Here is a 21,214-nt window from a genome sequence, read left to right on the forward strand (position 1 = left end):
TAAGCCCTATTTAATTTGTTCTTTTATAAGTTGCCTTGGCCATGGTGCTTTGTCACAGCTATAGGAAAGTAATCAAGACAGTCAGTCAAGTACTTGCCACACAGGCATGAGGAGCTGAGTTCTGATCCATGACACTCACTTTAGAAGCTGGCTATGGTGGTGCATGTCTATAATAATCCAGGTGCTGGGGAGGCAGAAACAAGATCACCAGAGCATGCTGTCTAGCCAACCTAATCAAATCAGTGAGCCCTAGGTTCAGTGAGAGACCCTGTCTCAAAAAAGAAGATAGAGAGGACCTGAGGAAAATACCTAACAGGGATCTCAGGCCTTCATACACACATGCACACATGTGGATGCACACACACACACACACACACACACACACACACACACACACACACACACCAGCAATAACACACACTCAACAGACTTCTGGTTGGAGTCGGTAAGAATTCCAATATAGTAAGAGGCATGATGTTATAGAGTAAGTCAATTATAGTACGTAAGTGCTTGCTGTGTCCCAGGCCCTACGACATGTGCTAACTCAGCCCTCAGAGTGAGGTGAGGTAGGTTCAGTCGTGCTTTCCATTTTCTACCTAAATTCTCTGAGAATTTAGTTGCTTGTCACTCAACCATTAAGAGATGGGATTGGAAGAGTGAGAGCTATTGCTCAGTGGTAGTGTTTGCCTAACATGCATGAGGTCCTAGGTTCAGTCCCCAGTATTGCTACAAAAATGGGGGGAAGTTATTTAGTGGAGCTGGAGAGATGGCTTAGCAGGTAAGAATATCCATTCTTGCAGAGGATCCAGGTTCAATCCCCAGCATTGACATGGTGACTCAATCATTTATAACTCCAGTTGCAGGGGATCTGATCCCGCTGACCTCCAAGAGCACCAGGCACACATAGGTTATGGTACCCTAATCATATATACGTGCAGCAAAACCACTCATACACAGAAAATATCTCTAAAAACTGTTGACAGAGAGCCAGGGACATAGCTGGGAACATGCATCTTTACAATGAGTCACTCGGGTTCGAAGACGAGAGCAGGTTATTCAGAGGTGTGTGAGGCAGCAGTAAGATGGTCTGAGAGAGAGAGACAGCAACACACGGTAAGCATCAGGCAGCCTGCTGAGAGGCGACACAAAACACAATGCTAAGATGATGCCAATGATCGATGAGCAGCTACTCCGGTCTTTCCTTTGGTGCGTCTCTTGGTAACCCACAGGCCCCGCTATGAATGCCAGCCCCCTTGCCCCACATGAAGTTGTACATGCATGAGCTCAAGCATGAAGAAACAGTGTCTTCTTCTTCCACCTGTCAAGACACCTCCTTTCGCCTCTATCTGGATCATGGCATACACCCCCATGAAGGTGATCTCTCTGTGGCCAGAGAAGATGGAAGAAGGATCTAGAGAAGGAAGGGTCAGAAGAAATATTGAATATTCTACCCAAATATGGCAACAGACCCTCCCTTTTCATTCTTATTTTTAAAAATTGGTATTGAGTTTATTTTATTTGATTCAGGTAAATTTAATCCTAGCAGTGGCTGATTATAATCTCAGGGTGTGCCACCCTTCCAAAATTTCTTAAGGGTCTGGGAGAAGACAGGAAAAGAATGACCAAATGATGAGTGCCCACGGAGACAGGACTCTTGGGAAAAGCTTGAGAGAGGAAGAACCAAGGTGAGCTGTGAGGGGGGCACATTGGATTGAGTCAGCTGTTGGATCTCTGGCTGATTTTTCCCCAATTAAAAAAAAAATGAAGATGTGTTTCTGTGAAGGTCACAAGCAGTAACTCCAGTGAAGTAAACATTTCTATCAGACATCTGGTCTACCCCAGCCCTTTTCCCCAGATGCACCCTTGAGCATGTGTATTCTTCCAGATGTTTGCGTGTGTTTGAGCCCATGTGCAGGATGGAAGGGAAGCTCCATCACGTACAGGCACACTTTTGTGTCACTAATGCAATTCAGTCTATTATTCTGCTGTGCACACTGCTCACCTCACAGTCTGTCTCAGAGAATCTTCCTTCCTTCCATCGCTCTTTTGTTTTTATGCAATTCACTGAACAATCTTTCCTCTGAATGAGTAATTCATTCAATTATTAGCAGCATGTCAGTGGTTTTCAACATTCTGCCATCATAATCAGTGCTGAGTGAAATCTTGAGTCCTTCATATATTTGTGCTGTTATTTCTTGATAAAAAGCATCCTGGGGAAGATTTCTGCATTGAAGGGTACACTTACTAAAAAAAAAATAGTAGATACAGTCAATTTGTCAGCACACAAGACTGCTTTCTTTAGTTATTGTTAGTTTTCATTATGTTTTCCAAAACAGCCTCTAATTGTGCTAATTTGCATATTTTTAATTACTTGTGGGTAAGAATCTTTTCACATGATTGCTTGTTTCCTGCACATTTTCATTCAATTTTCAATTTTATTTCTGCTGCTTTTTTTACTGGGTAATGTTTTCCTTCTTACTAATAAGCATTAATTATCCCAATCATAAGCAAGGTATTGCAAATGTTCTTCCAGGTAAATGGCTTGTCTATTTTGATCGTTGTGTCTTTTGTCATACAGAGGGCTTCGTTTTGACATGATCAATGCATGGTCTTAAACTATGGATTTTGCATTTTGTGTCCTTGGAAGGTATGCTTTCCAAGATCCTGGTTAGATTATTTTCTAATAGTTCAAGTGAGTCTATTCTATTGTTTCTTTCACTTTCCTTCTTTTGTTTTTAGTGTCTGTGCAGTAGTAGGGATTAAATGGAGGTCCTTGTATATGCTAAGCCTATATTCCATCACTAAGTTCATCTCTAGCTTCCATATTTGGTTCTTCAATAAGCTTAGACTTTGCCTTTAAGTTGGTAGACATTTTACTTTCTTAATGGGATAGCTAATTGCCCTGATGCCATTTACAAATTAACCTTACTCAACCTGCTTTCATATAGAACTCAGGATTAACAGGAATGACCCCACCTACAATAGGCTGGGCCCACCCCCATCAACCACTAATTGAGAAAATGCCCTACAGTTTTGCCTAAAGCCCAGTCTTATAGAGGAATTTTCTTGATTGATGCTCCCTCCTCTCAGATACATAGCTAGTGTAAGTTGACCTATAACTACCCAACACAACCTCCTATAGAGACTAGCCATTCCTTCCCCCTGTGATGTACACAACAAACATACTGAGATTCCGGGTTACTGTGCACTTGGTGCATCTCCATCAGAGAGTGAATGGGCCACCTGAGCATCTCAGGGGAGGAGGCTGTGGTTGCTAGGTTTAGCACACACCGGTTGATGTTCATGAGCTTGTCTTTGCACACACTGTTAACATGTGCACTCAGCCCTTGCACACAGTTAACATGTGCACTCAGCCCAGAAGAAAGTTTTACCATTTCTGAGCCTGACCCATACAGGGAAGGCTTTGCCAACTTCCTGTGAGTCTGAGGTCTTGATCGTTGACGTGGACACATTCATTCAGGACTTCACTCACTCCCTACACTGGGAAGGGAAATTGGTTTCAAATACTTTGCTTTTTGTTTTAAGCCACTTTCTTGTGATATGATTGAGACATAAAAATTTGCAAGTGGCCGGGCGGTGGTGGCGCACGCCTTTAATCCCAGCACTCGGGAGGCAGAGCCAGGCGGATCTCTGTGAGTTCGAGGCCAGCCTGGGCTACCAAGTGAGTTCCAGGAAAGGCGCAAAGCTACACAGAGAAACCCTGTCTCGAAAAACCAAAAAAAAAAAAAAAAAAAAAAATTTGCAAGTGTTTAATGTATACACCTTAAAAGATTTGAAGATTAATGTGTTTCTAGGAAACCATCAACATGATTGATGTCAAAAACACATCTCTCTGTTGTTTCTTATTAGCTTTTATTTCTGTGTTCTGATTGTGCTTCATTGTGGTCAGTAGATGGGATCTGATTGATTTCTGCTTGAGGAAATTGCTGCTATTTTCTGTCTCACACATTTTCTGAGATGATGACTGTCATGGATACTTTTCTATTGCTGTGAAGAGACACTATAACCAAGACATACTTAAAAGAGAGTTTATTGGGGTTCATGGTTCTAGAGAGTTAGAATCTTGACCACCACAGGGTGGAGGTACAGCAGTAGGCATGTAGGCATGGCACTAGAGTAGTAATTGAGAATTCATTCTGATCCACAGGTGTGAGGCAGAGAGAGCTACTGGGAATGTAATTGGCTTTTGAAACCTTGAAGTCTACCTTCAGTGACTCACCTCCTCCAACAAGGCCACACCTCCTAATCCTACTCAAACAGTTCCACCAACTGGGGACCAAGTATGCTGGGTAGTGTTAAGTCAACTTGACACAAGCTAAAGTCATCTGAGAGGAGAGAACCTCAATCAGGAAGATGCCTCCATAAGACTGGGCTGTAGACAAGCCTGTAGGGCATTTTCTTAATTAGTGATTGATGAGGGAGGGCTCAGCCCATTGTGGGTTGTTCCATTCCTGGCTTGGTGGTCCTGGGTTCTATATGAATGCAGGCTAAGAAAGCCATGTTGAGCAAGCCAATAAGCAGCACTCCTCCATGGCCTCTGTATCAACTCCTGCCTCCAGGTTGCTGCCCTGTTTGAGTTCCTGCTCTGACTTCCCCTCAGTGATGGACTGTTATCGGCAAGAGTAAGCTGAAATAAATCTTTTCCTCACCAAGTTGCTTTGGTCATGGTGTTTCATTAAAGCATTAGAAACACTAAGTAAGATATCAAGCATTAAAATATATGAGACCATGGGGGCCATTCTCATTCCAACCACCACATTCCATTCCCTTGCCCCAAAGGCTTATGGCCAAATCATAATGCAAAATGCATTTAGTCCAACTCCAAAAGTCCCCATAGTTTTTCACAGTCTAAATACAGTTTAAAAGTCCAAAGTCTCATCTGAGACTCAAGCCAATCTCTTAACTGTAACCCCCTGCAAAATGAAAATCATATTAGATAGTTCCAGCATATAATATCATAGAATATAAATTACCATCCCAAAGGGAATTGGAGCACAGTAAGGAAATATTGTACCAAAGCAAGAACAAAACCCAGCAGGGCAAACTCCAAATTCTGTAGCTATATATTTGATGTCCAAGGGTTTAGATGGCTGCATGTAAAAGAATCTAAATAAATGCATATTATCGCCCTGCACAAAACTCAACTGTAAATGGACCAAAGACCTCAACATAAAACAAGATACACTGAACCTGACAGAAGAGCAAGTAGTGAATAGTCTTGAACTCATTGGCACAGGAAAAGACTTTCTGAACAGAACACTGACAGCACAGACAATAAGATCAACAATTAATAAATGGGACTTCACGAAACTTAAAAGCTTCTGCAAGGATAAGGACACCTTCATCCGGACAAATTGATAGCCTATGGTTGGGAACAGATTTTTACCAACTACACATCTGATAGAGGGCTAATATCCAAAATATACAAAGAACTCAAGGAACTATAGATCAAGAAAATAGGCTTTGCAGACGCCGCTGTCCCCTGTCGCCGCTTGCTGCAGCCATGGTCAACCCACGTGTTCTTCGACATCGTGGCCGATGGCGAGCCCTTGGAGTTATTTGCAGACAAAGTTCCAAAGACAGCAGAAAACTTCCGCGCCCTGAGCACTGAGGAGAAAGGATTTGGATATAAGGGTTCCTCCTTTCACAGGATTATGCCAGGATTTATGTGCCAGGGTGGTGACTTCACACGCCATAATGGCACTGGCGGCAGATCCATCTACGGAGAGAAATTTGAGGATGAGAACTTCGTCCTGAAGCATACAGGTCCTGGCATCTTGTCCGTGGCAAATGCTGGACCAAACACAGATGGTTCCCAATTTTTCATCTGCACCGCCAAGACTGCGTGGCTGGATGGCAAACTCGTGGTCTTCGGGAAGGTGAAAGAGGCCATGAACATCGTGGAAGCCACGGAGCGTTTTGGGTCCAGGAACGGCAAGACCAGCAAGAAGATCACCATTTCCGACCGTGGACAACTCTCATTCTTTCGACTTGAGGGCTTCTTACCCACCAGACCGTTCCTTCGGTAGCTCAGGAGAGCACCCCCACCCCACCTGCTCGCAGTACCCTGTAATCTCTGCTCTCACTGAAGTTCTCTGGGTTCCATATTCTCCTCATTCCCCTCCCAAGTCTAGCTGGATTGCAGAGTTAAGTTTATGATTATGAATAAAAACTAAGTAAGAAAAATAAATAAATAAATAAATAACCCAATTAAAAATGAGGAGCAGGAACTGGAGAAATGACTCAGAGGTTAAGAGCACTGGCTGCTCTTCCAGAGGTCTTGAGCAACCACAGGCTTACAACTATCTGTAGTGAGATCTGGTGCCCTCTTCTGGTGCATAGGAATACATGCAGGCAGATCATTGTACACGTAATAAATACATCTTTAAAAAAAAGAAACTAGGAAAAAGTGGGGAACAGATCTAAATAGAGGAGTCTCATTACAGGAAACTCAAATGGCTGGGAAACACTTAAGGAAATGTTCAACATCCTTAGCCATTAGGGAACTGCAAAGCAAAACTACTTTGAGACTTCATCTTACACCCATCAGAATGGCTAAGATTAATAACACAAGTGACAGCTCATGCTGGTGGAGTAAGGAGAACACTCATCCAATGACGGTGGCAGTACAAACTTACAGAGGCACTGTGGAACAGTGTGGCAGTTCCTCAGGAAGATGGGAATCAATCTACCTCAAGACCCAGCTACACTACTCTTGGGCATATACCCAAAGGATGCTTCATCCTGCCACAGAGACATTTGCTCAACCATGTTCATTGCTGCTCTATTCATAGTAGCCAGAAATTGAAGACAACCTAGATACTTCTTAACAGAAGAATGAATAAAGAAAATGTATTCACACAATGGACTGTTACTCAGCCTTAATCAGAAAAGCTTCTCTGTAGTGAATGGCAAGGAATGGAATTAAATCGGAGATTCTAAGCTACCCAAGATTCTAAGACTAATGACAGTTAAGGGCCTAGACCCAGATAAGATATTTTACCACCCCTTTTGACCTCTTTCAACCTGACACACAAACACATCAGTTAAGCTACAACCTTTCCTTTCTCATTCATCCCCAAGAGGTCACATTAAAAACTAAATAACTTTAAAAGTCCCACAGTCTTTACAAATTCAAATACATTAAAAGCTCAGTCCCAGCTGGCCATGGTGGCATACACCTTTAATCCCAGCACTCAAGAGGTAGATACAGGAGGATCTCTGAGAGTTTGAGGCCAGCCTGGTCTACAGAGTGAGTTCTAGGACAGCCAGGGCTGTTACACAAAGAAACCTTGTCTCAAAAAAAAAAAAAATCAGTCCCTTTAAAATATTGAACCTCTTTAAAAATTCACAGTCTTGGGGTTGGGGATTTAGCTCAGTGGTAGAGCGCTTGCCTAGCAAGCACAAGGCCCTGGGTTCGGTCCTCAGTCCTGAAATAAAAAAAAAAAATTAAAAAATTCACAATCTCTTTAAAAGTTCAAAATCTCTCAAGTGTTAAACACTTCATTTCCAGAGGGAGACACCAGGGCACAATCACAATCAGATCAAAGCAAAACCAAGACTGTAAATAATGGGTTGTCCAAAGTCTGGGATTCACTCGTGATCTTGTTGGCTCCTCCAAAGGGCCTGGATCTCTTCTCCAGTTCTGCTCCCTGCAGCACACTCCTCAGCTCAGGCTGGCTCCACTCCACCCCTGCTTCAGTCCTTGGTGATCTTCCCATGGCACTGATATTTCCAAAATGCTGGGGTCTTTTGCTGAAACTGGGCTGCGTTTCACCTATTGCCTCTCCTGAGCTCTCTTCATGGTGCCAAACCTCAACTTCTCTTTGTGACCCCTTCAGTCCTGGGCTTTCAACTGCCACTGAAGCTGCATCTTCACCAATGACCTCTCACAGTGCTAAGCCTCAGCTGCTCCCCAGGACCCCTTCATGCCTTCAAAACAAGTTCCACTTGAGTGAGTCTTACACTACCAAGTTCAGCTGCCAGTGGAAGGTACAGCCTTGGCCACCTTTGGAACACAGCTGTGTGCTGACTCTCAGGAAACACTTCCCAGAGTTCACCTAAATGATGCTGGTGTCTTCTTAATGACTTCTCATTTCTCAGCTCCAGCTGGCCAGCATCAAGTATCCCAGCAAAGCAAGGGTTCACTTTAGTAGTTCTGGTATCTTGTTAATCACAGCTGATTCTTCAGCCCCAGCTAACCAGAACCATAGAATCCTAGTTCAAAATAACAAATGGCCCATCACAGAGAGTGTGGGAAAAGTAAGGATAGGGAGAATGGCTGTGAAATTCATCCACATTGTTGTGTGTATTTGCATTATTGAATATATATCATGATGTGAATACACCATGGTTGCATTCTCTTGCTGCTAGCTGTACGGGTTGCCTCTGCTTTTGACTATGAACAAAACTGCTACATGCTTTTGTGAACAAGTCTCTTCATTTTTCTTAGATACTAAAAGAGGAATTAATTTTTGGATCAAGTGTGGGTGTCTGTTTCATTTGCACAGGAAAGTGTCAAAAGAGTTTTACGATGTATCAAAACAGATAAGAAGTGGTACCTTGTCATGGTTTTAATTGGCATTATTCTGATGACATATTGAATAACATTTTTATGTTTAACGTCTCTGTATTTTACGAAGTGTCTCTTCAAGACTTCTGCTCATGTTTTAAAATTGTGTTGGCATTTTAAGAATTTCTGTGAGTATTCTGGTTACAATTGATCTATTTAATCAGAGTTGCAAATATAGTCACTAGATGCCCAGTTTTCTTCTTGTAAGTGTCTCTTTAAACAGTAGATTTTAGTTCTGAAGACATCTGATTTATAAATTTTGAACTTCTCTGTGTAATTTTTGTGCTGTAAGAAATATTTGCTTCCTTCAAAGCTTCAAAACATTCTCTTGTTTCTGCTTAAGTTAAAAACTATTTTAGGCCGGGCGGTGGTGGCACACACCTTTGATCCCAGCACTTGGGAGACAGATGCAGGTGGATCCCTGTGAGTTCAAGGCCAGCCTGGTCTACAGAGTGAGTTCCAGGATAGCCAGGGCTACACAGAGAAGCCCTATCTCAAAACAAACAAACAAACAAACAAACAAACAAACCAAACCAAACCAAACCAAACCAAACCAAAAATTATTTTAGATATACTCATATTTCTATGATTCATTGTGAATTAAATTTTTTCCTCTCTCTTTCTCTCTTTCTCTCTCTCTCTCTCTCTCTCTCTCTCTCTCTCTCTCTCTCTCTCTCTCTCTCTCTCTCTTTCTTTCGCCCGTCCTGCCTGGCCCCAAGATCCAATAGCTGCTTATAAAATAATCACTCAGAGGCTTAATACTAATTACCAATTGTGTGGCTTATGGCAGGCTTCTTGGTAGCTAGCTCTTATATAACTTAACCCATTTCTACTAATCTATAAGTTGCCACATGGCCGTGGCATTACCAGTCTGCTGGCATCTTGCTGCTCCTTTGGGAGCAGCTGGCATCTCTCTCTTCTCCTTTATTCCCTCTGTCTATCTGCTTGGATTTCCTGCCTGCCTCTAAGCTGCCTTGCCATAGGCCAAGGTAGCCTTATTTATCAACCAGTCAGAGCAACACATATTCAGAGCATACAGAAAGACATCCCACAGCAGGCTCTCTATGTAGTCTTGGCTGTACTGGAGATTGCTACATAGACTGAGACGAACTTGAACTCACAAAAATTGGTCTGCCTCTGCTTCCCCAGGGCTAGAATTAAAGGTGTGTCTCACACACCTGGCCTTAATTTTTATTTTTGTCCTGACATTAACATTGGCCCTAAGTTAGTTTTTTCCCAAAATTTGTCAAATATCACAAGTTTATTTTAAATAGAAAAATTTTTCTTTCCCCAATGAAGTGGCTTAATCTTTTGTTGAAAGTAAGTTAATCATCTATATGTGGGTCTCTTCCTGAATTCTTTGTTCTGTTTCTTTGACACCAGAATCCAGTTTCTTACAGCTTCTTTGGCCTTTCAACACAGATTGAAGACAAGCAGCTCTCCAGTCCTCCAGGTCTTCAGTGCCAGAATGGGATTGCTGAGACCTCCAGCCTGGTGTACAAGCAGCCACTGAGCCTCTCCAGTGTGCAGACAGCCGCTGGATTACCCAGCCCTGTGACGTGAACCAGTCTAATAAACCCACTTTCCAATACACGTTCATTGTTGCTTCTGTTTCTATGGAGAATCCTGACAGCCACTAGAGGTTTTAAAATCCCTCGCTTCTTTACTGTGGGGGGCATGAGTGAATATGTAAAGGGGCAGATGAGGTCCTGAATCAATGTGTATTGACTCAACCGTGTGTATAGGCACAACCATGTCAAGGACTTCAGTGCCTCAAGTACACAGGGGTGGCTAAGTCACCTCTCTGCCCCTCCCCAGCTCCCTGGAGTCAGGCTCAGATCGACAGCAAAGTCTTCCCCTGGTCCAACTGGGAATGATGGCAGTATACGCAAAGACATAACAAAAGCACCCAGGTCCCTGGCTCTTCCCTTTCTTGACGCTGCTCCATCAGAGCAAGCACACACCACCACCCTCAGGTCAGCTTTCTGTACATGTGTCTGTATGTCTGTCCTTTCTTCATTACCCAGTCAGCATTTCAGGACCAAGCTGAGAAGGACATAGTGCGTTAATTCATTAGTTTTTGCCTTTAACTTTATTTAAGTGTATTTCCTTTTATTTGTTGTTCTAACCTCCTGAATTCAGCTGATGTATTTGTTTATTCTTTCATTTTATTTTTTTTTATTTTTTATTTTTTATTTTTTTGGTTTTTCGAGACAGGGTCTCTTTGTGTAGCTTTGCGCCTTTCCTGGAACTCACTTGGTAGACCAGGCTGGCCTCGAACTCACAGAGATCCGCCTGCCTCTGCCTCCCGAGTGCTGGGATTAAAGGCGTGCGCCACCACCGCCCAGCTATTCTTTCATTTTATTAAGCATTTAAGGGATAGAATTTTCTCCAATCACTGCTTTAGATGCATTTCACAAATTTTCTAATATCATGCCTTCGTTGTAATTATTTTTTTATACTTATTTATTTATTTATTCATTCATTTTTTTTTGTTTTTGTTTTTTCAAGACAGGGTTTCTCTGTGCAGTTTTGGTGCCTGTCCTGAATCTCGCTCTATAGACCAGGCTGGCCTCGAACTCACAGAGATCCACCTGGCTCTGCCTCCCGAGTGCTGGGATTAAAGGCATGCACCATTGCCAACAGGCTATTTATTTTGGTTGTATAACTCTTGTTATCTTAGAGTTGCTTTAAAAGGGCAGAAGTACTTTCTAGCAGGGTGAGTTGTTTTAAAATGTTATTTCTAATTTGTGTGTGTGTGTGTGTGTGTGTGTGTGTGTGTGTATACCAGAAATCAGGATGTGATATTTGTTTGAGTACAATATTTTTCTGCAAGTAAGAGGATTTTGTTCTGTTAATCTCACTGAATGAGAGGGAAGACCATTGCCCAGATTTTTGGTCAAATCAAGCAAGTTTTATTTTCTGTCACACAGGGATATCTCCCTAAAGCAGGGTTTGAGAGAGTAGTGCTGAACATAGGAGTAAGCGGGACTTATACATCCCCAAACCGCAAGGGTAGGGCATTTACAAGGGCTTTTGGTTATGCAGAAACTTGACGGAACATCTCAAAATTATTTGGCAGAACATTTAATCACGGCGGTCAGTGTATGGTCAGATTATAGGGTGTGGAAAACAGAAGACAGTAATGAACTTATTTTGACCTTGTAATAAGATGGCTTTTAATATTAAGATGGAGTCAGGTTGGTCCATAAGTTCTCCTTTGTGACTTTTTAAATCTCTGTATCACATTTTCTCCATTTGTCCATGGGCATTTGGGCTGATTGCACACTTAGCTGATTTGAGTACATGTCCAAGCATCTCTACAGTATGTTGTCCTTCAGGTACATACTCGGGAGCGGTGTGGCTGTGTCTTGTGGGAGTTCTGTTTTGGGTATGTTGAAGAACCTCCACACTGTGCTCCCAGAGGCAGGACTGATCATTTTCATCCCCAGCAGCGCATGAGGGTTCCCTTCCCCATGTCCTTCCTCCTGGCATGTGGCTAATCTTTTCTTGTGTGCAGCCATTCTGACCGCGATGATGTGGGATCTCAGTGTTGTTTGATTTCCATTTCCCTATAAATGTTATAGATGTTAAACCTTTTTCATCTTTGTTGGCCAGCTGTATGTAGTCTTCTGAGACTCGAACTGCATGTGTGTTGAATTCTCCCACCTTCCCGACACTTAATCCCTTATGTTTACAGTGGGTTTTTTTTCTTTGCTTTATTTCTATTTTGTTGGCTGTTTCCTTTTCTTGCCCCCATTGCATTTTATGCTGCACTATTAAACCAAGGCAACTTGTAATTTTATTTTTATGTTTGAGACCATTTTTGTCAGTGTTTGTTATATTCCTTTGTTCGAGTCAATTGATTTTAACTTCATTTCTTCCTATTTTTCTAAAGTTTTAGAAGTTCTGATTCAAGCTGGATTTCTTTCTCTCTGTGTGTATGTGTGTATACAGGTGTATACATGTGTGTGTATAGAGTAGTGACCAACGCCAGGTGTATTCTTTAATTGCTCTCTACCTTGTATTTTTTTAGTTCTTTTATTTTTACTTTTATTCATTCTTTGAGAATTTTGTAACTGTATATAGTATATATTGATCATATTTACCCTTCACTTCTCACTCCAACTCTCCCTAGGATTCCCCATCACATCCCCTTCCTGACTTCATACCCTCCTTTTATAAAAGTTTTTAAATTAATTTTTATTATACAATATAGTTTGATCATTTCCGCTTCCCCAGCTCCTCCCAACCAACCTAACTTTTTTTGTTCCTCTGATCTCTCTCAGAAAAGCCCAAACCCCAAACAAACAAGACAAATAAGACCAAAAAAAATGCCAAAACAAAACTAAACAAAAAGCCCCACCCCCACCCCCAAAAAGAAAAAAAAATGGAGTTAATTTTGTGTTCTCCAACCACTCCTAGACATGGAGCCTGTCTTGGAGTGTGATTGGTATACCCTGACATTCCGTTGGAGAAAACAAATTCCCCCTTTGCTGGTAGCTATCAACTGCAGATAGCTTCTTGGTTAGGGGTGGGACCCTGTGTCCCCTTCCTCCTCTCAAGGCTGGGACCCAGTCTGGCTCGAGCCCGTGAGGTCCTGCGTGTGGTGCCAGAGTCTCTGGGAGTTCGTACGTGCATCAGTCCTGCTGTGTCTGGAAGTCATTCACCATCTTTCTGCCTCTTCCATGTAGACTCTGAGCCTTGAGGGGAAGAGGTTAGTGAAGACATCTTCTCAGTTGGGCCTGAGTGTTCCCAAGTTTTCAAAACATCGTTTTTATTGGTGTGTGTGTGTGTGTGTGTGTGTGTGTGTGTGTGTGTGTGTGTGTGTGTGTGTGTTTAACAATATCTCAAAGTCTTGATGACTGCAGTCTTATATTAAGTACTGCACACAAGCACCAAGCACTGGTAGTTGCTGAGGGTCTATCTACGCACATGCACCTCCAATGAACTACAACTCCCACCCATGTGCAGGTTTTTTGTTTTATAAACTAGGCCTTCTCTGAGTCCCCTTTGTAAGCTGGTTCACTGCCGTCCTCTACTTAACTCATTTCAGTCTCCATCACTCTGATTTATATGCTCACTTCTCCCTTACTAAAATACAAGCTACATGAAGACAAGGGACCTTTCCAGGTTGGTCCCTCTCAGCATCCTCTCTTGGTCTTCACCCTGGCACTTTGGGGGAAAAAAAAGTGTTGGTTGAATGGATGAATATAGTAACAAAACTCTGATCCAAGATCTCGGGCCTGGGGAGGGGGAGAGAAATTGGAAACTTCCAAGAGTCTGTTAAACTTCTAATCCCTTGAGATCCATCTTCTCTCCAATCAGAAAGTGAACATAGTCCCCAGTCGCTGGACACCTTCCCATTTCTGCTTGTCTGTGTTGCATTTGTGGGCTTAACATACCTTCCATCTTCTTATGATGGTTTTGAAATGAATCTTTGTCCCTGTTGGGGTTTTATCTATCTGAAGGCAAAGGCCGTTGTTACTCATCTCTTTCCCACAATAGCCACCAGCACATGCTTGGCACCCAGTAGAGTGAAGACATTTTGAATGAGGAGATGACGTGAAAACTTTGCAGGTGGAGGGACCAGGTAAAGGATCTTCACGAACTGGATCCCTGGATACTTTCTATGCTAGTTAGCCTTTTGGAGAGGGTCCCAACCTGCTTTACAGAGTCTTGCAATCTCATTACAAAGGTTCTTTGCCCAGATGAACAGGATGAGCTTTCCATGCCTTACTTTTGGAGGGAGACAATGAAGGCTACAGATGACTCCATCTTTTTCCATATTTAATCATCTCCAGTAAGGGCTTTAATCACACAGGGCATTGCCTGGCACCGCTAGTTAGGCCTACAGAAATGACTTTGTATTTCTGAACTTTTCTCCCAAGGGAAGCCAGGTCGTAGTGCCTGAGGTAGTAGTTTGAGGAGACCCTTGAGTCCCAGCCACTCTCTACCCAGTCAGGGCTCCTTCTCCTCCCCATTTCTCTGATGTCTGAGGAAGTAGGTCTACTGGGGAGGGGAAGAGGGGGATTTAAGCAGAGGCTCTAAGGGCCTCATTAGCAGTTGCTATCTAGACATTCCCAGAAGTTGCAAATGTGGAAGTCTCCATGGGCAGCTTCCCTTCAGCTCAATTAAGAGCAGCCTGAGTTTTGCTTTGACTCTAAATGAGTCTCAGTGGATTAGTTATTGGAGATGCCTACAGTAACTCTCTTAAGTGACAGACTCAAAGGATTTGGAGCTACTGGGTTTTATTAAATGAGCGGGTGAAGGGTCAATGCCAACAGCTAATGTTCCAAGCATCCCTAGAAAACTCAGGCACTCCGGGGCCCAGCTCCTGCCGAGGTGTGCTCCAGAGCTCTCTGTTGTCTCGCCGATGACCACAGGATTGGCTCCCCAGCAGCGTTGGATGCTAGGGTGTACTAAAACACTGTTTTACTCTCAAGAAAATTGTTCCAAAAGAGTGATGGTTACTGTGGTGTGTACACAATTCGAAGCATGCCACAGAGATGAGGAAGAGAGTCATGATAAGCCCTTCTCCACTCATGAAAATGGCGGTTGGGGCTGCCAAGATGGCTCAGCCCAAGAAGGAGCCTGCCGTCAAACTTCACTGTCTAAGATTGACCCATAGGACCCACATGGAAGGAAAGCTGTCCCCTGACCTCCACACCATACCATGCTACACACACCCTCCCACAGCACACACAAAACACACAAATAAAAAGTGTAAAATAATTCAAGTGGTATGCATTAAATTTCTGATGTAACCTAGACTTGCAACAACAAACACCAATTTTTTTCTTTAATACCCATTATCTATCTGCAAAATTGAAATTCAGATGAGTTAGAGAGATAAACTTTAAAAACATTAAAATGTGGGATGCTTTATTAATGACCTAAGGCAGAGAAACAAACTGTGAAGCTGAGAAGCCATCGTAAGAGAAGATTTTTAAAAACCAACAACGTGGAATAAGAAACTTACTAATGACAGAAAATACCATAAACAGGGTCCTGTGATCACAAGAGCAAGGAGAAAATGTCCCTCTCATGCCTCACAGCCAAGAACTTATGTGTAGATACCCCGGATATCAGAGCAAAGGTGGGCCTATTGTTTATTGCAGGAGAGAGAGAGAGACAGAGACAGAGAGACAGAGACAGAGAGAGACAGAGACAGAGAGACAGAGAACACCACGGGGAATCTCTGAGGGTGTCCCAGTAAGGAGATGGTAAAAGTGTTTTGTACATTGGGCCTGTGCAAAGTGGGAGGACAATAAGCAGGACAATCCGTGACTGGATGTCTTAACTGTCATCTATGAGGTTGAATACCACGGAGCAAAAAACTAACGAACAAAACAGCAACAGGTCCTCATGTTAGCTGAGAGACGGGCCTCTTTGGTCATTTTTGTGAATTGTCCAGTGTTCCTATCTGCCTGTGCTTAGACCTGGTCACAAAGTGTCTGTAATGTAGTTTTGAAATGATCCGAACATTTAGCCTGTTAACATGATGTTTTTGTTTTGGGGTATATTCTCTTTCCCTTCGAGAACATTATAACAGATCCCACATACTAGAACTAACAATGATTTTCCCGTCCTCTAAGTGATAGGACATCAAACATGAACAGAACCCACACACATGAGTTACTATCCTCGACTACTAGACTTCAGATTATATAGAAACTCAAATCTGACCATCGCTTGAGAGGTGAGTATTGTGTGATATTTGATCACACTGTGTGAAGATGTGTCTTTGTCCTTCCTTGACTGCCTAAGGCACCTTTTGATTGGTTTAATAGCAAGCTGAACATCCAATAGCTAGGCAGGAGAGGATAGGTGGGACTTCCAGGGAGAGATAGGAAATCTGGGAAGGAATTTGAGGTGGGGAATTCACCAGTGAGACTCAAAGGACGTCAGACATCCAACACCAAGGAGAGGTAACAAGCCACATGGCAGAACGTAGATTGATATAAATGGGTTGATTTAAGTTTTAAGAGCTAGTTGGGGAAAAGCCTAAGCTAAGGCTGAGCTTTCATAATTAATAAAACGTCTTCCTGTCATTATTCATGAGCTGGTGGTCGAAAGAAAGATCTTTACAAGTGAGGGTGCAGCAGGCTGAAACTGAGAACTTGGGGTACAACAGTGCCACGCTCTGTCAATGCCTGGGAGCTTTAATGCCTTGCTTGGAAACACCAGCACCATTCCCCAGTGTCAAAGGACCTCACCTGCTGCCGTGAATCTCAGTCTGGGGGCCACAGCAGCTTCTCCCAAGAGTCACACGTATAAAGTCTACCTCGGAGTTTTCACAGGAGCTTGGCTCTGTCCTGACTGAGTGATTGGACTGACAATTTTGCAGCTCCCTCTGCTTTGCAATTAATGCAGCTTGTCTATGGAGCGGATTCCCTGTGAGATTTGTTCACATTATTCTCCGCCACTTTAAGCTCTGGGACCTTGCAGGGGATGGAGGAAATATCTTTTTATGGAAATACACTGCAAATTCATGAAACGACACACTGATTGTGTCCTAATTTCCATGGTGCTCTACAGTGTTCACTTTTTTTTTTTATTGTTCCATTACAATAACACATCGATCTTGTCTAAAGTTGGTGTTTTCCAAAACTGGCTATATTAGCCATGGAGCCATTGTATCTAAGCACTAGTCACAAGCACACCCTAGCAAATAACCATCATTCTCCTTTCTCATCAAATGTGTAGAATGCCCACGAGCAAATAGCCTGGTAAAGAACCAGAGAAGGGTGTGACTAACGATTGCATGGTCTAATTTTTGTCATCATAATGGAACAAGGATTCAATAAAGCTGGGCATCTCTAAAGAAGAGGTTCGTGCAGTCCTGAGGTTGAGCAATGCCTGCTTGACTCAGTCATGCCACTGAAGAGATTAAAGCAGCGAAACACTGATGGAATTTCAAATCCTCCGGCCTTTCGGAGGCAATTTGACTTGTCTATATTCTTCAGCTGCATGCAGAAAGAAGGAGGGATGAAGGATGCTCACTGAAGTATGCTCTCAGTAGTAAAAACCAAAAAGCCTAAAAGCTATCAAAAGACCATAACTAGATTCTAGAATACTGGGCAGTGGCTTAAATCTGAGCTTACTTAACTTTGTTATTAACTGTAAAAATGTTTAACAGCCAAATTATATCTCTATGTAAAAGTACATTAGAAACTACTTATACTATTTCATAAGGAAAATAGCATTTATAATTGCACATAATTGTGATTCCAAGAATTTTGTTTTGTTTTAGAACACTTGAAGGGAACATGTTTATAAAATAAATATAAACAGCTCAGTCGGTAGAGCATGAGACTCTTAATCTCAGGGTCGTGGGTTTGTGCCCCACATTGGGCGCCAGATATTGGTGAAATTATTAAGGCAATTAATAATAAAAGGAGATTTATTTAATGGTGTAATTTACAAATGAAGGGATAGGTAGGTTGAGGGTTCTGGGAAAGATGCAGCATAGTCCGGCGATGTTCTCTGGAGCTCTCTCCTCGGTCCACCTCTAGCGTCTGGGCTCCCAGCAGCAAGAGAGCACAGCGCGTCCTGGGCTCATCCTGATCTCAGGTTTTCAGCGCCCTCCCTTGGCCTTGCCTTGTAGGCGTGATAGTTACTGAAGCCTCAATGGGGGTTGGAACTTCCAGACCAAAGCTGGAATGGCTACCCACTACAATCCGCCTGTGCACACACAGAGAAAGAAAGGGGGGGGGGGAGAGCAGTAGCCTGCCTCATGACAGTAGGCACTAATTTGTAAGATGAATTACTAAACAGTCTCATTAATAAAAAACCTGGAGCCAGATATTGTGGTGAAAGCTGAAAGATCAGCGGGATAGAACAAGCCACAGCCATTAGCTATCACCTTTCTAACTCCACGAATCCTCTGACTGAAATCCTCAGCCTCCAAGAGAGAGCGGTTTCCTGTATACTCATGCCCATGTACCTTTCCGTGCCCTGCCATCTTACTTCCTCTCTTTGCCCAGCTAGATCACTTCCTCTTTCTGCCCAGCTCTATCATTTCCTGTCTGTCTGTACAGACCTCCAGACCTCTATGGTTAACTAGTGCTGAGATTAAAGGCATGAGCCACCACACCTGGCTCTATTCCCAATGTGGCCTTGAACTCACAGAGATCCAGATGAATCTCTGCCTCCCGGATTAAAGGTGTGTGCTACCACTGCCTGACTTCTATGTTTAATATAGTGGCTGGCTTTTTCCTCTGATCCCCAGATAAGCTTTATTGGGGTGCACAAATAAAACATCACCACACTAATCCAGTTTAGAAAAGTTGGCTAAATGGTTGTCCTGTGCTTTGGTCCATTATAGAGGGTTGGGCATCATGTGTGATACCAGTTCCTTACCCCTCAGGAAGAGGTTGGGTTTAGGTTTTTGTTTTTAATTTTAAGGCGTTGTGCTCAGAGGTAGCAAGAGGGCATAGTTTGTATTTTCTACCTGGTCTGACTTAGATCTTTTCCTATTCATCCAATGTATAAGTTTTTAGCTGAACTTTGTCTTTCTCTGGGGAGAATGTCCCTATGCGTTGGTGTTCACCACATGGGTGTTGAGGGGAAGGACATCAGAAAGCATCTACTCCTCCAACATGCTGATGTCACTTTTGGTCTTGGGATTTTTAGAAAGTTTTTTAATATTTTAGTTCCTCAGTTTTCCTTGTCAAGAAGGTAGTTATAATAATACCCATGAGACACTGTTGGTGTGACAATTATGATAAATGTTGAAACCCATTTGGAGATTTGTCAAATTCAGAGCAAGAATCATGTCTGACTTGTCAATGCCTTATTCTCAATCAGAACAGTACCTATCATTACACATTTGGAGCCCAATAAATATCAGCAAATGGATAAACACAGAGCCCTTAGAGATAAAACATTATCTCTCAAAAGCCAGGTTACCACACTAGCCATGGAAGAAATGTAAATTAAAGCTACATGGAGATTCCACCTCACTCCAGTCAGAATGGCAGCCACTAAAGAAACAAATAATTAGAAATGCTGGCAAAGATATAGACAAAAAGACAAATCCAAAAACCTATATATGCTGCTAATAGATGTTGTGGAATTCAGTTCTGAGATCTGTCAAAAATTAAAATAGACCTGTCACATATACAAAGATATACATCAGTGACAATTCACAATAGCTAAGATCTGGAACCCAACTAGCTGTCCATCAAAATGACTAAGAAAAAATGTGGTGTGTACACACAATGGAATATTTTCAACCATACAGAAGACAAGGTTATGTTATTTGCAGGAGACTGTATATAACTGGCAGTCATAATGAGTAAATTACATCTGTCTCAAAGAGACAAATATCATATGTTATGAGATATTTGTACACAGTGTGAAGATGTGTCACTGTGAGTGGTTTAATAAAAGGCTAAATGGCCAATAGCTAGGTAGGGAGAATAGGCGAGACATCCAGGAAAAGAGAGGAACTGGGGATGATTCTAAGCATGCAGAGGAGACACCAGGAGATACAGAAGAAGCTGGAGGTACAGAATGAAAGTAAGGTAAAAAACTACATGGTAGAACATAGATTTTTAAAAATATATGTTATTTTAAGATATAAGAGTTGGTTAAGAGCAAGCATAAGCTATAGGTTGAGCTTTCATAATTAGTAAGAAGTCTCCATGTCATTTTTTGGGAGCTGGCTGGTTTGACAGAGAAAGACTCATTACAATCATATGTTTTCTACAATTTGTGGCTCCCAGATTTTATATAGATATATAAAAGCATAAGTGCAGCTGGAGAGATGGCTCAGTGGTTAAGGGAACTGGCTGCTCTTCCAGAGGTCCTGAGTTCAATTCCCAGCAACCACATGGTGGCTCACAACCATCCATAATGAGATCTGGTGCTCTCTTCTGGCCTATAGGCATACATGCAGGCAGAACCCTGTATACATAATAAATAAATAAATAAATATTAAAAAGAGCATAAGTGTATGAAAGTGGATGTAAACTGTCTAGCGGAACAAAGGGAACTTATAGAATGTAACACAGTATTATGTACAATTTATGTACTCAATGAAACATTTTAACATTGGGTCATCTATTCATAATTGCTATCACTACTGTTATTCTCCTACGAGGTTCAAATGAAGTTCACACCATGAACTATGATGATTCTTTTGTTTTTCACTATCAGTCTTATACGTCATCATAGTTATCCCTCAGTGAGCCCTTGAAGAGGAAACTATGAGATACACGTTAAGTCCCCCCTTGAATTCTTTACTGGGCAAACCCTTTCCAGCTTGTTTCCTGGTTATAGCCCAGCCTCTTCTTTAGTCAACAAATGACCTCCCAGACAGCCAGCCACTCATGGCTAGCCTTGTGACACCAGGCAAGTCTTTGTTGTGCAAGAGTGTGTCAGTATAAAGTTCCCTGGTGGCTCTGCTGCACCCCTGGGAAATCCACCCCACCCTATCACCTTGCATTTAAAAATAATAAACATAAGGATTTCTAGAAAGTTAGCTGGAATTAGCTTCAAGGGAGGAAGGTTAAAGAGAGGGTTGTTTTAAATCACATAGACTACTAGAGGTTAAACCAGGGCTAGATAGAACATCCAATTAAGGTTATTAAAAACTGCTGGGAGATGCCCTTC

At 42.4% G+C, this 21,214-nt stretch overlaps 1 protein-coding gene across 1 annotated transcript; it reads left to right on the plus strand.

The window, feature by feature from the left end:
• The first annotated feature begins 1,290 nt into the window (after positions 1-1,290).
• On the plus strand, positions 1,291-10,156 carry LOC102926073 (peptidyl-prolyl cis-trans isomerase A-like). The gene is made up of 4 exons (XM_076555689.1): positions 1,291-1,374; positions 5,523-6,046; positions 7,863-8,013; positions 10,016-10,156. The coding sequence occupies exons 1-4, from the start codon at positions 1,291-1,293 to the stop codon at positions 10,154-10,156; spliced, it is 900 nt and encodes a 299-aa protein (XP_076411804.1).
• The last annotated feature ends 11,058 nt before the right edge of the window (positions 10,157-21,214 follow it).

Source organism: Peromyscus maniculatus, chromosome 20 (genome assembly GCF_049852395.1).
Source record: "Peromyscus maniculatus bairdii isolate BWxNUB_F1_BW_parent chromosome 20, HU_Pman_BW_mat_3.1, whole genome shotgun sequence".
Taxonomy (NCBI): Eukaryota; Metazoa; Chordata; class Mammalia; order Rodentia; family Cricetidae; genus Peromyscus; species Peromyscus maniculatus.

Coding starts and splice junctions, on each gene's coding strand:
- LOC102926073 (XM_076555689.1), top strand. CDS start 1,291: ATGAAGAAACAGTGTCTTCTTCTTCCACCTGTCAAGACACCTCCTTTC. Junction 1,375..5,522: donor TGGCATACACCCCCATGAAG/GTGATCTCTCTG, acceptor CGCTTGCTGCAG/CCATGGTCAACCCACGTGTT. Junction 8,014..10,015: donor AGTTCAGCTGCCAGTGGAAG/GTACAGCCTTGG, acceptor CTTTCAACACAG/ATTGAAGACAAGCAGCTCTC.